This window comes from Amphimedon queenslandica, unplaced genomic scaffold (genome assembly GCF_000090795.2).
Source record: "Amphimedon queenslandica unplaced genomic scaffold, v1.1 AMPQUscaffold_12607, whole genome shotgun sequence".
NCBI classification, from domain to species: Eukaryota; Metazoa; Porifera; class Demospongiae; order Haplosclerida; family Niphatidae; genus Amphimedon; species Amphimedon queenslandica.
In genome coordinates, this window is record NW_003547157.1 from 5,714 (window position 1) to 7,712 (window position 1,999).

Genomic DNA, 1,999 nt, shown 5'->3' on the forward strand with positions numbered 1-1,999 from the left:
GATGACATCATTAATGATGACGTTTAGTGTTGATAACTATTCATAACGGGTGGCTGCGCCCCTAATAATTAAGGCAAAATGGCTACTCGAGTGGTTACTTGTAAATATTCCTGGTGTTTCTTCACTAAAAAGAGTATCTTGGGGTGGCAAAAGAGCTTATTCTGTTCGAGAGAAGTGTTCTACAGATGCCTACTCCTGGTTCTGCGACTGATTGCTGTCTCTACTCTCTACACGTGTCTAAATACGTGTCATAACTATTAATTAATGATCTGTTGCACGCCCAATTTAATGTTTACTTCCTCTACAGTATCGTGTGCATTCTATTTCCGTGAACGTGTCCCTTTAATGGCCTGATTTCTATTTATTAACTCTTAAGGAGAGAAATCTTAGTTTTTATAATATTTTCTGATACATGTACATGTACTTATGTTGTGTAGCAAGTTTGAGCTGATTCCGATCAAAATTGGATTTTTATGAATTTTTAAAGTTACTCAAAAGTTTGTGTAAAACATGATTATTGACAAATGTAACGTGATGCAAATGATATTCACGAGCATAATACTCAATGTAACATCATGGGGGCCTCTCTAAGTCACTAGAACAATTGCAACATGTGGAGTTAACTTCAATTAATTAACTGTTACTACTACATGTATATCCTTGCTTGTTTAGAATGAGTCAAATGTTTAATTGTTTATACCGTATGGCGGGAAATTTTGGAAGGACTAAAATTTGGCAGATTGCTAAATTTTGGTGATTGGCAGATTTTTAAATTGGCGAATTAGTGGCCACGTGCCATTGAGCATGCGTATAATGGCTCAAAATGGCAGATTTTATTTTGGTGAATGGCTATCAAAATGCCAAATTCACCAAATTTAATTCCCTCCAAAATTTCCCGCTATACAGTATTGACAGTTTAAGACAGGTTTAAGTTTATAAGTTAACCATTCAAAAATTGTATAGATTACTCTCTATTCATATATAAACTGTACATAAATACCGTATACTGGGAAATTTTCGAGTAGCCAAATTTTCGCGAATTTCGCGTTTTTTGCTCCGTCGCGAAATTCTAAATTTCCATTGAAACGTGGTGGAGTTTACAGGCTATTCGCGAAAATATTATTTCGTGAAATCTTACAAATGCAAAATTCGCGAAAATTTAGCGACGCGAAAATATCCCAGTATACGGTACTCAGTAATTACATATATATATTATTATTAATACAATATTCACTAGGTCAATACAGTGTTCTTAGAGCCAGTGATGATGATGATGATACTCCCCCACCAGTACCAGCCTATAATCCTAATGGAGTACAAGAATACTCTGAACTGAAGAGAGAGGGAGAGGTATAATAAACAGAATACCAGACATACAATAACAATAATGTATAATAGAAAAAGAATAAACAACAACAACAACAACAAGGAGCTGGTCCACTTTATTCAACACTCAATCAAGACTATGATACTCCTCCTCCTGTTCCTCCTGCCTATAATCCTGAGGGAGTACAGGAATACTCTGTATTGAAGAGAGAGGGAGAGGTCAGTGATTAATGAGGATTGTTTAATGGATCATATTATGTATTGTTAATAGACCTCAACAGGGTCTGTCTACTGGTGCTACTGGACTATATTCAACCATTAATAAAAACACCAACAACCAGGTATGGATACATGTACATAATCCACTCTTGACATAATATATTGGGTTTAATGAACTACATGTACATAATGTATTGGATTTAATGAACTACATGTACATAATGTATTGGGTTCAATGAACTACATGTACATAATGTATTGGGTTTAATGAACTACATGTACATAATGTATTGGGTTTAATGAACTACATGTACATAATGTATTGGGTTTAATGAACTACATGTACATAATGTATTGGGTTTAATGAACTACATGTACATAATGTATTGGGTTTAATGAACTACATGTACATAATGTATTGGGTTTAATGAACTACATGTACATAATGTATTGG

At 34.3% G+C, this 1,999-nt stretch overlaps 1 protein-coding gene across 1 annotated transcript in view; it reads left to right on the forward strand.

Moving 5' to 3' along the window:
* LOC109587331 (uncharacterized) overlaps window positions 1-1,563 on the forward strand; it is a 7,276-nt gene extending 5,713 nt beyond the window's left edge. Inside the window, exons 3-4 of the mRNA XM_020003572.1 lie at window positions 1,238-1,350; window positions 1,399-1,563. Coding sequence (XP_019859131.1) covers window positions 1,238-1,350; window positions 1,399-1,557 — 272 coding nt within the window. The 3' untranslated portion in view covers window positions 1,558-1,563. The remainder of the gene's footprint in view (window positions 1-1,237; window positions 1,351-1,398) is intronic.
* The last annotated feature ends 436 nt before the right edge of the window (window positions 1,564-1,999 follow it).